Source organism: Hyla sarda, unplaced genomic scaffold (assembly GCF_029499605.1).
Source record: "Hyla sarda isolate aHylSar1 unplaced genomic scaffold, aHylSar1.hap1 scaffold_810, whole genome shotgun sequence".
Classification (NCBI taxonomy): domain Eukaryota; kingdom Metazoa; phylum Chordata; class Amphibia; order Anura; family Hylidae; genus Hyla; species Hyla sarda.
In genome coordinates this window covers 47,389-60,874 of record NW_026610837.1, presented here as the reverse complement: position 1 = coordinate 60,874, position 13,486 = coordinate 47,389, and the positions used below count along the sequence as shown (strand labels likewise).

General features: G+C 42.3%; 1 protein-coding gene across 1 annotated transcript in view; it reads right to left on the bottom strand.

The window, feature by feature from the left end:
- Nucleotides 1–7,093: 7,093 nt before the first annotated feature.
- LOC130347138 (TNF receptor-associated factor 1-like) overlaps nucleotides 7,094–13,486 on the bottom strand; it is a gene marked incomplete at its 5' end in the record, with an annotated part of 52,675 nt that continues 46,282 nt past the window's right edge. Inside the window, 2 exon segments of the mRNA XM_056554624.1 lie at nucleotides 7,094–7,592; nucleotides 7,659–7,807. Coding sequence (XP_056410599.1) covers nucleotides 7,374–7,592; nucleotides 7,659–7,807 — 368 coding nt within the window.

Sequence of the window (13,486 nt, the reverse complement as noted above, 5' to 3'; positions counted from 1 at the left end):
CCAGACAGCCGATGGATAACCAGTGTGTATACAGCTATTGCAAAACTACAACTCCCAGCATGTCCAGACAGCCGCTATATAACCAGTGTGTATACAACTATTGCGAAACTACAACTCCCAGCATGCCCAGACAGCCGCTATATAACCAGTGTGTATACAGCTATTGATAAACTACAACTCCCAGCATGTCCAGACAGCCGCTATATAACCAGTGTGTATACAGCTATTGATAAACTACAACTCCCAGCATGCCCAGACAGCCGCTATATAACCAGTGTGTATACAGCTATTGATAAACTACAACTCCCAGCATGTCCAGACAGCCGCTATATAACCAGTGTGTATACATCTATTGCAAAACTACAACTCCCAGCATGTCCAGACAGCCGCTATATAACCAGTGTGTATACAGCTATTGATAAACTACAACTCCCAGCATGTCCAGACAGCCGCTGGATAACCAGTGTGTATACAGCTATTGATAAACTACAACTCCCAGCATATCCAGACAGCCGCTATATAACCAGTGTGTATACAGCTATTGATAAACTACAACTCCCAGCATGTCCAGACAGCCGATGGATAACCAGTGTGTATACAGCTATTGCAAAACTACAACTCCCAGCATGTCCAGACAGCCGCTATATAACCAGTGTGTATACAGCTATTGATAAACTACAACTCCCAGCATGTCCAGACAGCCGCTATATAACCAGTGTGTATACAGCTATTGATAAACTACAACTCCCAGCATGTCCAGACAGCCGCTATATAACCAGTGTGTATACAGCTATTGCAAAACTACAACTCCCAGCATGCCCAGACAGCCGCTATATAACCAGTGTGTATACAGCTATTGATAAACTACAACTCCCAGCATGTCCAGACAGCCGCTATATAACCAGTGTGTATACAGCTATTGATAAACTACAACTCCCAGCATGTCCAGACAGCCGCTGGATAACTAGAGTGTATACAGCTATTGATAAACTACAACTCCCAGCATGTCCAGACAGCCGCTATATAACCAGTGTGTATACAGCTATTGCAAAACTACAACTCCCAGCATGCCCAGACAGCCGCTGTATAACCAGTGTGTATACAGCTATTGATAAACTACAACTCCCAGCATGTCCAGACAGCCGCTGGATAACCAGTGTGTATACAGCTATTGATAAACTACAACTCCCAGCATGTCCAGACAGCCGCTATATAACCAGTGTGTATACAGCTATTGATAAACTACAACTCCCAGCATGTCCAGACAGCCGCTATATAACCAGTGTGTATACAGCTATTGACAAACTACAACTCCCAGCATGCCCAGACAGCCGCTGTATAACCAGTGTGTATACAGCTATTGCAAAACTACAACTCCCAGCATGCCCAGACAGCCGCTATATAACCAGTGTGTATACAGCTATTGCAAAACTACAACTCCCAGCATGTCCAGACAGCCGCTATATAACCAGTGTGTATACAGCTATTGATAAACTACAACTCCCAGCATGTCCAGACAGCCGCTGGATAACCAGTGTGTATACAGCTATTGCAAAACTACAACTCCCAGCTTGCCCAGACAGCCGCTATATAACCAGTGTGTATACAGCTATTGATAAACTACAACTCCCAGCATGCCCAGACAGCCGCTATATAACCAGTGTGTATACAGCTATTGCAAAACTACAACTCCCAGCATGTCCAGACAGCCGCTGTATAACCAGTGTGCATACAGCTATTGATAAACTACAACTCCCAGCATGCCCAGACAGCCGCTGGATAACCAGTGTGTATACAGCTATTGATAAACTACAACTCCCAGCATGCCCAGACAGCCGCTATATAACCAGTGTGTATACAGCTATTGATAAACTACAACTCCCAGCATGTCCAGACAGCCGCTATATAACCAGTGTGTATACAGCTATTGATAAACTACAACTCCCAGCATGCCCAGACAGCCGCTAGATAACCAGTGTGTATACAACTATTGATAAACTACAACTCCCAGCATGTCCAGACAGCCGCTGGATAACCAGTGTGTATACAGCTATTGATAAACTACAACTCCCAGCATGTCCAGACAGTCGCTGGATAACCAGTGTGTATACAGCTATTGATAAACTACAACTCCCAGCATGCCCAGACAGCCGCTGGATAACCAGTGTGTATACAGCTATTGATAAACTACAACTCCCAGCATGTCCAGACAGCCGCTATATAACCAGTGTGTATACAGCTATTGATAAACTACAACTCCCAGCATGTCCAGACAGCCGCTATATAACCAGTGTGTATACAGCTATTGATAAACTACAACTCCCAGCATGCCCAGACAGCCGCTGGATAACCAGTGTGTATACAGCTATTGATAAACTACAACTCCCAGCATGCCCGGACAGCCGCTGGATAACCAGTGTGTATACAGCTATTGATAAACTACAACTCCCAGCATGTCCAGACAGCCGCTGGATAACCAGTGTGTATACAGCTATTGATAAACTACAACTCCCAGCATGCCCAGACAGCCGCTGGATAACCAGTGTGTATACAGCTATTGATAAACTACAACTCCCAGCATGTCCAGACAGCCGCTATATAACCAGTGTGTATACAGCTATTGATAAACTACAACTCCCAGCATGTCCAGACAGCCGCTGGATAACTAGTGTGTATACAGCTATTGATAAACTACAACTCCCAGCATGCCCAGACAGCCGCTGGATAACTAGTGTGTATACAGCTATTGATAAACTACAACTCCCAGCATGTCCAGACAGCCGCTGGATAACTAGTGTGTATACAGCTATTGATAAACTACAACTCCCAGCATGCCCAGACAGCCGCTATATAACCAGTGTGTATACAGCTATTGATAAACTACAACTCCCAGCATGTCCAGACAGCCGCTGGATAACCATTGTGTATACAGCTATTGATAAACTACAACTCCCAGCATGTCCAGACAGCCGCTGGATAACCAGTGTGTATACAGCTATTGACAAACTACAACTCCCAGCATGTCCAGACAGCTACTGGATAACCAGTGTGTATACAGCTATTGATAAACTACAACTCCCAGCATGCCCAGACAGCCGCTATATAACCAGTGTGTATACAGCTATTGATAAACTACAACTCCCAGCATGCCCAGACAGCCGCTGGATAACCAGTGTGTATACAGCTATTGATAAACTACAACTCCCAGCATGTCCAGACAGCCGCTGGATAACCAGTGTGTATACAGCTATTGATAAACTACAACTCCCAGCATGCCCAGACAGCCGCTGGATAACCAGTGGGTATACAGCTATTGACAAACTACAACTCCCAGCATGTCCAGACAGCCGCTATATAACCAGTGTGTATACAGCTATTGATAAACTACAACTCCCAGCGTGCCCAGACAGCCGCTGGATAACTAGTGTGTATACAACTATTGATAAACTACAACTCCCAGCATGCCCAGACAGCCGATGGATAACCAGTGTGTATACAGCTATTGATAAACTACAACTCCCAGCATGCCCAGACAGCCACTATATAACCAGTGTGTATACAGCTATTGATAAACTACAACTCCCAGCATGTCCAGACAGCCGCTATATAACCAGTGTGTATACAGCTATTGCAAAACTACAACTCCCAGCATGCCCAGACAGCCGCTATATAACCAGTGGGTATACAGCTATTGATAAACTACAACTCCCAGCATGTCCAGACAGCCGCTGGATAACTAGAGTGTATACAGCTATTGCAAAACTACAACTCCCAGCATGTCCAGACAGCCGCTATATAACCAGTGTGTATACAGCTATTGATAAACTACAACTCCCAGCATGCCCAGACAGCTGCTATATAACCAGTGTGTATACAGCTATTGCAAAACTACAACTCCCAGCATGCCCAGACAGCTACTGGATAACCAGTGTGTATACAGCTATTGATAAACTACAACTCCCAGCATGTCCAGACAGCCGCTATATAACCAGTGTGTATACAGCTATTAATAAACTACAACTCCCAGCATGTCCAGACAGCCGCTGGATAACCAGTGTGTATACAGCTATTAATAAACTACAACTCCCAGCATGTCCAGACAGCCGCTAGATAACCAGTGTGTATACAGCTTTTGCAAAACTACAACTCCCAGCATATCCAGACAGCCGCTATATAACCAGTGTGTATACAGCTATTGACAAACTACAACTCCCAGCATGCCCAGACAGCCGCTGGATAACTAGTGTGTATACAGCTTTTGCAAAACTACAACTCCCAGCATATCCAGACAGCCGCTATATAACCAGTGTGTATACAGCTATTGATAAACTACAACTCCCAGCATGTCCAGACAGTCGCTGGATAACCAGTGTGTATACAGCTATTGATAAACTACAACTCCCAGCATGTCCAGACAGTCGCTGGATAACCAGTGTGTATACAGCTATTGATAAACTACAACTCCCAGCATGTCCAGACAGCCGATGGATAACCAGTGTGTATACAGCTATTGATAAACTACAACTCCCAGCATGTCCAGACAGCCGCTATATAACCAGTGTGTATACAGCTATTGATAAACTACAACTCCCAGCATGCCCAGACAGCCGCTGGATAACCAGTGTGTATACAGCTATTGATAAACTACAACTCCCAGCATGCCCAAACAGCCGATGGATAACCAGTGTGTATACAGCTATTGATAAACTACAACTCCCAGCATGTCCAGACAGCCGCTATATAACCAGTGTGTATACAGCTATTGATAAACTACAACTCCCAGCATGTCCAGACAGCTACTGGATAACCAGTGTGTATACAGCTATTGATAAACTACAACTCCCAGCATGTCCAGACAGCCGCTATATAACCAGTGTGTATACAGCTATTGCAAAACTACAACTCCCAGCATGCCCAGACAGCCGCTAGATAACTAGTGTGTATACAGCTATTGATAAACTACAACTCCCAGCATGTCCAGACAGCCGCTGGATAACCAGTGTGTATACAGATATTGATAAACTACAACTCCCAGCATGTCCAGACAGCCGCTGTATAACCAGTGTGTATACAGCTATTGATAAACTACAACTCCCAGCATGTCCAGACAGCCGCTATATAACCAGTGTGTATACAGCTATTGATAAACTACAACTCCCAGCATGTCCAGACAGCCGCTATATAACCAGTGTGTATACAGCTATTGATAAACTACAACTCCCAGCATGCCCAGACAGCCGCTATATAACCAGTGTGTATACAGCTATTGATAAACTACAACTCCCAGCATGCCCAGACAGCCGCTATATAACTAGTGTGTATACAGCTATTGATAAACTACAACTCCCAGCATGTCCAGACAGCCGCTGGATAACTAGAGTGTATACAGCTATTGCAAAACTACAACTCCCAGCATGTCCAGACAGCCGCTATATAACCAGTGTGTATACAGCTATTGATAAACTACAACTCCCAGCATGTCCAGACAGCCGCTGGATAACCAGTGTGTATACAGCTATTGATAAACTACAACTCCCAGCATATCCAGACAGCCGCAGGATAACCAGTGTGTATACAGCTATTGATAAACTACAACTCCCAGCATGTCCAGACAGCCGCTATATAACCAGTGTGTATACAGCTATTGATAAACTACAACTCCCAGCATGTCCAGACAGCCGCTATATAACCAGTGTGTATACAGCTATTGATAAACTACAACTCCCAGCATGTCCAGACAGCCGCTATATAACCAGTGTGTATACAGCTATTGATAAACTACAACTCCCAGCATGTCCAGACAGCCGCTATATAACCAGTGTGTATACAGCTATTGCAAAACTACAACTCCCAGCATGTCCAGACAGCCGCTGGATAACCAGTGTGTATACAGCTATTGATAAACTACAACTCCCAGCATATCCAGACAGCCGCTATATAACCAGTGTGTATACAGCTATTGATAAACTACAACTCCCAGCATGTCCAGACAGCCGATGGATAACCAGTGTGTATACAGCTATTGCAAAACTACAACTCCCAGCATGCCCAGACAGTCGCTGGATAACCAGTGTGTATACAGCTATTGACAAACTACAACTCCCAGCATGTCCAGACAGCCGCTATATAACCAGTGTGTATACAGCTATTGATAAACTACAACTCCCAGCATGCCTAGACAGCCGCTATATAACCAGTGTGTATACAGCTATTGATAAACTACAACTCCCAGCATGTCCAGACAGCCGCTATATAACCAGTGTGTATACAGCTATTGATAAACTACAACTCCCAGCATGCCCAGACAGCCGCTATATAACCAGTGTGTATACAGCTATTGATAAACTACAACTCCCAGCATGCCCAGACAGCCGCTATATAACCAGTGTGTATACAGCTATTAATAAACTACAACTCCCAGCATGTCCAGACAGCCGCTATAGAACCAGTGTGTATACAGCTATTGATAAACTACAACTCCCAGCATGTCCAGACAGCCGCTATATAACCAGTGTGTATACAGCTATTAATAAACTACAACTCCCAGCATGCCCAGACAGCCGCTATATAACCAGTGTGTATACAGCTATTGATAAACTACAACTCCCAGCATGCCCAGACAGCCGCTAGATAACCAGTGTGTATACAGCTATTGATAAACTACAACTCCCAGCATGTCCAGACAGCCGCTATATAACCAGTGTGTATACAGCTATTGATAAACTACAACTCCCAGCATGTCCAGACAGCCGCTATATAACCAGTGTGTATACAGCTATTAATAAACTACAACTCCCAGCATGCCCAGACAGCCGCTATATAACCAGTGTGTATACAGCTATTGACAAACTACAACTCCCAGCATGCCCAGACAGCCGCTATATAACCAGTGTGTATACAGCTGTTGGCTGTCCGGGTATGCTGGGAGTTGTAGTTTTGCAACAGCTGAAAAGCCAGAGGTTGGGGAACACTTCTCTACAATCAGTAGTTGAAGGCTTTTAGGGCATGCTGGGATTTGTAGTTTGGGAACAGCTGGAGGCACCCAGGGAATTTTTATCATTTATAAAGAAAGAGAATCCAGTGAAGAGCGGCTCCTCCGTCTGTTATATTAATATATTAAGTTATGACATCACAGATGGTGACACCCGATCCGGTCCTAATACCGTCAGGATGATCACATGACTAAGAGGACAACAGATCCGGTAGTGGTTGGGGACGGCCGTGGCTGCGCCATTGTTGTGCACCTTTGTAATTCGCCCCTACTGGCGGTCAGGTTGTTATTTGGCGTCATTTTTAAACAGTCACAATAAGTAACACTGTAGACACGGTGCGGAGTAGCGATGGGGGAAGGGCTGGTGGCGGTTCGGCGGCGGTTAGGAGTTGGTGTCTATGATGCAGCGGATGAATATGGTGTCGTCCTTCACGTAGTTGTTGCGGACGGCCTGCAGCTTGGACAGGGGGCAGAAGAGCGGGCAGCCACTGGCGACATTCATATCACTGACAGGACGGTGGAAGGAGACGGACGCGTGGTCGGGACGGAACGCGTCAATCACATGTTCACGGTTACTCTGGTCCAGCAGCATGAAGGTCACCTGTAGGGGGAGACAGGGGTCAGGAGCGGAGGTCACAAACATGGCGGCTCAGGTCTTCGTACTCACCTTGTGTCTGAAGGGCCAGGACAGCAGGACGTCGTATTCGCCTCTCATAATGGCGAAGAACAGGGAGATGTGCGTTCCCTTCCCGGCGCCGTCTCCGTTCAGGTAAATGCGCAGACACACTTTGTAGCCGTACCGTGCCGTGTAGAACGCTGCGGAGAGGGGTTACAATAATTCTAAATAAAGATAAATAAAAAAAACTATAACTTTAACCCTATAAAAACCCTTCACACAAAATCTACAATATATCTTACCAAAGTGTTACGATTCATTAACCATTTCTATTTCATTAACCCCTTCCTCTTTACGTAACTCCAGTTTTTACCCGCCAATATTTGATAATCACAAATACACCGAAATAGGTAAAAATGAATCTAAAGAAATTTGGCTTAAATAATAATGTTATATTCCAGCCTCTGGGCGTGCGCCATTGTGTAAACGTGGATGACGCGCCACACCGGGAGGTTAAAGGGGTACTCCAGTGGTTAAAAAAACGGATCCCCGCAGGATAGAGCAGCGCTTCCCAACCATGGCGGTCCCGGCTGGGGAGACCTCTAGTCTAGACTGTCCGGGCATGCTGGGAGTTTTAGTTTTGCTTGAAAAGACCAAGTTCGAGCATAAAGTGGATTTTTTTCAAGTTCTGCGTTTGATCCAGATATAAAGAACGGGACACGGGACAGATTGATGCACAAATTAATTCTAGATGGACATCTGCGCCATTTATTCCATCCAATTTAACTAAAGAAGAACATCAAGCTCTTGTCACCTTAAAGGGGTACTCCACCCCTAGACATCTAATCCCCTATCCAAAGGATAGGGCAGATTGTGGTAGCCCTTGGGGGGTGTATGGTAGTGGTGGTATGGTATAAGTATATAAGGGGTTAATGTTAACCCTAGAGTTCGTGACGCCAGGCTGAGGGCTGGTATGCTGAATCAGTGTTCCGGCCTATCGCCGCCCTTCCCAGTAATGATAGGTGCATAAAATAACTGAAGGTTGTCACGTACCTGCAGGACAGGTAGTGGATCCTCTGGACCGGAGAGGCGATAGCACGGGTTGTACTGGAGGACCAGTCCAAAGCAGTTACTGGTCTTCTCCAGAGCCCGCCGCAAAGCGGGATGGATTTCATGCGGCGGTAACTACCAGTAACAACTCGACCTCTCTGGCAGCGGATAGCGTGGTACACAGGGAGCAGGCAAGAGCGTAGTCGGACATAGCAGAGGTCGGGGCAGCCGGCAAGGGTTCACAGGCGAGTATACGGTAGCAACGGGTTCGGCAACAGGCAAGGCAACTATCACAGTAGGGAACGCTTTTTCTAACCGGCAAGGGCAGGAAGGGGCAGGTGCCTTTTATTGGGAAGGACAGTGGGAGGTGAGGAACCAGCGCACCAATTACTGGTGCGCTGGCCCTAGAGAGCGGGGCCGCGCGCCGGGATGCAGAGGAGCCGAGAGCCGTGCGGGAAGAAGGTAGGCCGAACAGGGACGCGGCGCGCGAGCGGGGACCAGCCGCCACGCCAGCCGCGTCTCTGCCACTGCGGGGCCCGGGAGGCGTCTGACCGGGAGACGCCGGAACCCAGGAGCGAAGGGCAAAGGCAGCGGGCACCGGTCCGGAGGTGAAGACCGGAGCGCTCGCCGTGACAAAGGTCCACAAGGAGATTTAAACTTGAATAACTTTTACTGAAGTTCTGGCAATATCCACGGCACAGTCACAGTCTCATACAAACAGTCCTTTGGTTACTTAGTGACTGGCAGTAGTTGCGGACCTTGAGTTAGATATAAAGTCTCTGAATTTAGGAAGAGATTTGCAGATCCGTCTGGATTTAGGGGAGGTATTAGGTCCGGTGATGCTGCAGAGTGTTTGGGAGGTGATACACTCTATACTTATAATTGTTCAGCCGTTGCCACAAGGCTCGGGCCTAACTCACTGCGATAACTGCTGTACAGGTCTTGCTTGCTCTCCCAGGAACAGAAGAGAGAAAAGATGGCCGCCGCTCCCTTATATGGGCAGGGGGTGTGGCGAATCTGATTGGTCCGAACGTCTGCCATTCACCAATACATGGTGTAATGGGATTGCTTACGTCACAGGGCCTCCAAAGGTCCTTAAGCCTAATACCATAGAGTTCACCTCGTCACATGACCCGCAGGTCCTGCAACGCTACTGGAAACAAGTAATTAACCGTTTCTCTTCACATATTATTCTATTTACATTAACCTATGAATAAATTACTGAGTATAAACTAGAATAGAGGTGACTAGGGGTAGACTGGCTGACAGGGATCCCTACGTCCTAGGGACTCTGGCTATGGGGACCCATACATAAATAAGTACCGTATAGAATGCGGTACTGGGACCCCACAAGATGATGTCTGGTCATGGGGTCCCGCTGCTGCTTCGGGTGCAGCGCCAGAGGCTCGTGACGTCACAACCACGCATGCTCGTAACGTCATGGCCACGCCCCCTCAATGCAAGTCTATGGGAGGGGGCGTGACGGCCATCACGCCCCCTCCCATAGACTTGCATTGAGGGGCGTGGCCGTGACGTCACGAGCGGGGCATGGCAGGACCCCCGCGATCAGGCATCTTATCCCCTATCTTTTGAATTGGAGATAAGAAGTCTAGGGGGGGGAGTAGCCCTTTAAGCAGAGGCCCCTCCCTTGTCATAAAGAGAGAGGAGGGGCCACTGTAGTTATGAATAACATGGATTATATGGATGAGATAGAACGACAACTCTCTGATAATAATGTTTATAGAAAATTGAAAGGAGGCCCTGCGATGCCGAATAAACAAATAGTGGACAGTTATATATCTGCTCATGTACAAAATAGCATTATATCTCAAATAAATTAGGCAAGGCATTAAAGGGGTACTCCCCTGGATTAACTGCTGCCGGAAAGTTAAACAGATTTGTAAATGACTTCTATTTAAACATTTTAATCCTTCCAGCAGCTGATAAGTACTGGAAGGATTAAGATTTAGTAATTTACAAATCTGTTTAACTTTCTGGCACCAGTAGATAAAAATAAATAAATAATATTATATATATATATATATATATATATATATATATATATATATATATATATGTATGTGTATGTTTTCCAGGCGAGTACCCCTTTAACTGTAGAGTACCCCCAGAACACTCGTTTTGTACCTTCTTCCTAAAATCCACAATGACCGCAAGAGGCCTCTGGGGCACCCGATAAATGTTCCGAACGCTAAACATTCCGAATGCTGTTTTCGCGCTGCGGGGGTCGGCCACACCCCTTGTGACATCATGGCCACGCCCCCTCAATGCAGGTCAATGGGAGGGGGCGTGACCCCTTTAATAGTATTCCTGTGACTGAAGTGGATTATTTGTGGATGTCCAGAGTTTATACACAAATATTGCGCATGATGAAGGCGTGTCCAGCGCGCGAGACCTAAAAAGAAAAATCTCATTCCTGACGGGTTTATTAGATACGGTTCTATGAATTATTTTCGGGGTTTATTAGATATGGTTCTATGAATTATTTTCTGGATTTATTAGATATGGTTCTATGAATTATTTTCTGGATTTATTAGATATGGTTCTATTAATTATTTTCAGGGTTTATTAGATACGGTTCTATGAATTATTTTCGTTTATTAGATATGTTCTATGAATTATTTCCATTGTTTATTAGATATGGTTCTATGAATTATTTTCTGGATTTATTAGATATGGTTCTATGAATTATTTTCTGGATTTATTAGATACGGTTCTATGAATTATTTTCTGGATTTATTAGATACGGTTCTATGAATTATTTTCTGGATATATTAGATATGGTTCTATGAATTATTTTCTGGGTTTATTAGATATGGTTCTATGAATTATTTTCTGGGTTTATTAGATATGGTTCTATGAATTATTTTCTGGGTTTATTAGATATGGTTCTATGAATTATTTTCTGGATTTATTAGATATGGTTCTATGAATTATTTTCGGGGTTTATTAGATATGGTTCTATGAATTATTTTCTGGATTTATTAGATATGTTCTATGAATAATTTTCTGGATTTATTAGATATGGTTCTATGAATTATTTTCTGGATTTATTAGATATGTTCTATGAATAATTTTCTGGATTTATTAGATATGGTTCTATGAATTATTTTCTGAGTTTATTAGATATGGTTCTATGAATTATTTTCTGGGTTTATTAGATATGTTCTATGAATAATTTTCTGGATTTATTAGATATGGCTCTATTAATTATATTCTGGATTTATTAGATATGTTCTATGAATTATTTTCTGGATTTATTAGATATGGTTCTATGAATAATTTTCTGGATTTATTAGATATGGTTCTATGAATTATTTTCTGAGTTTATTAGATATGTTCTATGAATTATATTCTGGATTTATTAGATATGGTTCTATGAATTATTTTCTGGGTTTATTAGATATGGTTCTATGAATTATTTTCTGGATTTATTAGATATGTTCTATGAATTATTTTCGGGGTTTATTAGATATGGTTCTATTAATTATATTCTGGATTTATTAGATATGGTTCTATGAATTATTTTCTGAGTTTATTAGATATGTTCTATGAATTATATTCTGGGTTTATTAGATATGGTTCTATGAATTATTTTCAGGGTGTATTAGATACGGTTCTATGAATTATTTTCTGGATTTATTAGATATGGTTCTATGAATTATTTTCGTTTATTAGATATGGTTCTATGAATTATTTTCTGGATTTATTAGATATGGTTCTATGAATTATTTTCTGGATTTATTAGATATGGTTCTATTAATTATATTCTGGGTTTATTAGATACGGTTCTATGAATTATTTTCTGGATTTATTAGATATGTTCTATGAATAATTTTCTGGATTTATTAGATATGGTTCTATGAATTATTTTCTGAGTTTATTAGATATGTTCTATGAATTATATTCTGAGTTTATTAGATATGGTTCTATGAATTATTTTCTGGGTTTATTAGATATGGTTCTATGAATTATTTTCTGGATTTATTAGATATGGTTCTATGAATTATATTCTGGATTTATTAGATATGTCCTATGAATTATTTTCTGGATTTATTAGATATGGTTCTATGAATTATTTTCTGGATTTATTAGATATGTTCTATGAATTATTTTCTGGGTTTATTAGATATGGTTCTATGAATTATTTTCTGGATTTATTAGATATGGTTCTATGAATTATTTTCTGGGTTTATTAGATATGTTCTATGAATTATTTTCTGGGTTTATTCGATATGGTTCTATGAATTATTTTCAGGGTGTATTAGATACGGTTCTATGAATTATTTTCAGGGTTTATTAGATATGGTTCTATGAATTATTTTCTGGATTTATTAGATATGGTTCTATGAATTATTTTCTGGATTTATTAGATATGTTCTATGAATAATTTTCTGGATTTATTAGATATGGTTCTATGAATTATTTTCTGGATTTATTAGATATGGTTCTATTAATTATATTCTGGGTTTATTAGATACGGTTCTATGAATTATTTTCTGGATTTATTAGATATGTTCTATGAATAATTTTCTGGATTTATTAGATATGGTTCTATGAATTATTTTCTGGGTTTATTAGATATGGTTCTATGAATTATTTTCTGGATTTATTAGATATGGTTCTATGAATTATATTCTGGATTTATTAGATATGTCCTATGAATTATTTTCTGGATTTATTAGATATGGTTCTATGAATTATTTTCTGGATTTATTAGATATGGTTCTATGAATTATTTTCAGGGTTTATTAGATATGGTTCTATGTTTTATTTTCTGGATTTATTAGATATGGTTCTATGAATTATTT